A 2,075-nucleotide genomic window follows, 5' to 3' on the forward strand; every position below is an offset into this window, starting at 1 on the left:
ATATTTACACGCAATCCTAATTGTATCACTTTCATGACAATGATTAAATTGATAAAATGGAGAACATCTATTACATAAATTAAAAAAGAAAAAATCAATTATAGATTACACTGCTACTAACCTAGCATGTGACAATGCGATTCTGTTTGTCACAGCTATAAAATTAATGCATTTATCAATCACTATTATTGATTGAATTAATTTTTTTTTTCGTTTCTCACAATTATGAATGTCTAAGACGTACCCTGTAAGCTTCTTTAACGCCACCATTGTCAGCTATATTTTCACCTTGCGTAAGTTTACCATTAACCTAAAGTGAAGAAGTTGTAATTAAACGATACAAAATAATTAGATGAAAATATGATCTAATAATTTTCGCTATCCTTATACCACGATGATTTGTGAGAAGAACCACAAATACTTTTTATCTCAATTGTTTTAAACCATTATGCTCACTAATTATATGAGGTATTCATAAATTGATGGAATTAACAAGAAGATACTAAAGAGTTACTGTATGAAAAAACGAAACTAGAATCAGTCGTACGAGTAAACGTGTGTATATATATACGCCAAGTACGTCAGAATAAAAGTATTTCAGTAACACAGTTACTTCATAAAATGATTCCCCACTTTACCTTATAATCCGTGTTTGGTACCACATATGAACTGTACTGATTAATTATACATTCTTTCCGTTCAGCAAATCTATTATATGAATCCGCATTCCACCAGTTTAGTAGATTACCTTCTTTATCAAATTGACTTCCTAAATAGTTTTAAATAGAAAAAATGATAGACACAATCATTTGATAATAATTTCAGCGTACCTCACTTTAAACTTGAAAATCGAAGATCAAAAAATAAATCTAATATTATCAGGAAATATGAAAGCAAAAAAGGGAAAAGAGGTAATTAGATTCTGATCATAACACCTCGGTCATCGAATCCATGCGTAACTTCATGTCCTATTACTGCACCGATTGCACCATAATTTACCATTCTGGAAAGGATAATTTAAGTAATTGGTTCGATAAGTTACAAATGTCAAAAATACCGAAATTCATACTCATCAAGTTAGGGATAAGAAATTGCTCGAACTTCTACAAATTTAAAAAACTGAAATATTTGAACGAAAATAATATATGAAAAACAATCTAGTAAGTGGAAAAGAGTTTTGTGTTTGCAGAAAAATTAAAAAAAAAAAAGAAAAAGAAAATAAACAAACTTTGGATATGCACCATGAAAGAATGGCGGCCTGAGAATTCCTGCAGGAAATGCTAAAACACACAATGCCGATTTTGAAAAAAATGTTTTAGAAAATTTCTCGAAATATTTTCAACAAGAATTATTAATTAGTGACGATAATTGGCTGCACATCACAAATATTCAATTAAAAAAATTCAATAATTCAAATTAATAATTATATCTTTTTCATCAAACAAAACCGGATTTGAAAGATGCTTTGAAAAAGAATAGTTAAAGATAAAAATTGCCCATTTTCATTAGGAATTATAAAAGCTAATTAATTAAGCATTGGCTTACTTAAGGCATTTTTTTCCGGTGAATAGAATGCATTGACAACAGCTGGACTTACTTCGAACTCATTTTTATCAAATAATTTCTTCATGCGCAAAAAATCCTTTTCCTGGGACCACGTGACTACTTTTCTCAGCAAATCGAAGTATGAATCCTCAGTTGTAAAGTTTAACTGCAAACATCCCAGAAGTGTTGCAGAATATCTTCACCTGATAATTATTTACCGCTAAATTTTAAAACACTTCCTACAGCTTCCAAATTTATAGAGATCAAATTATTGATAAATAGGTCAACTGTCAACTAAAATGAATAAACTAATCTAGAAGAACTTGCTGCGAACTTTTTGTATGTTCCTTTTCTTTCAGATGGTTTAAGAAATAATCATTTGTTTTGTTTTTTCTGTTTCCTGATCATTTATGCCACAAAACAAATATGCTAAGGTAAACTTTTTAATAACTTTGACAATTTTTATCAACACTATTAGAATCTGTTTGAAATTTATATAGAAAACGAAAAACAAAAAAAGCATCTTTTCC

At 29.1% G+C, this 2,075-nt stretch overlaps 1 protein-coding gene across 1 annotated transcript; it reads right to left on the bottom strand.

Annotated features, from left to right (window-relative positions):
• Nucleotides 1–223: 223 nt before the first annotated feature.
• LOAG_14969 (hypothetical protein) lies at nt 224–1,630 on the bottom strand (the record flags this gene model as incomplete). The annotated part of the gene is made up of 5 exons (XM_003150462.1): nt 224–310; nt 639–769; nt 936–1,003; nt 1,229–1,280; nt 1,546–1,630. The coding sequence occupies 5 exons, from the start codon at nt 1,628–1,630 to the stop codon at nt 224–226; spliced, it is 423 nt and encodes a 140-aa protein (XP_003150510.1).
• Between the last annotated feature and the right edge of the window lie 445 nt (nt 1,631–2,075).

Source organism: Loa loa (assembly GCF_000183805.2).
Source record: "Loa loa unplaced genomic scaffold supercont3.1411, whole genome shotgun sequence".
Classification (NCBI taxonomy): Eukaryota; Metazoa; Nematoda; class Chromadorea; order Rhabditida; family Onchocercidae; genus Loa; species Loa loa.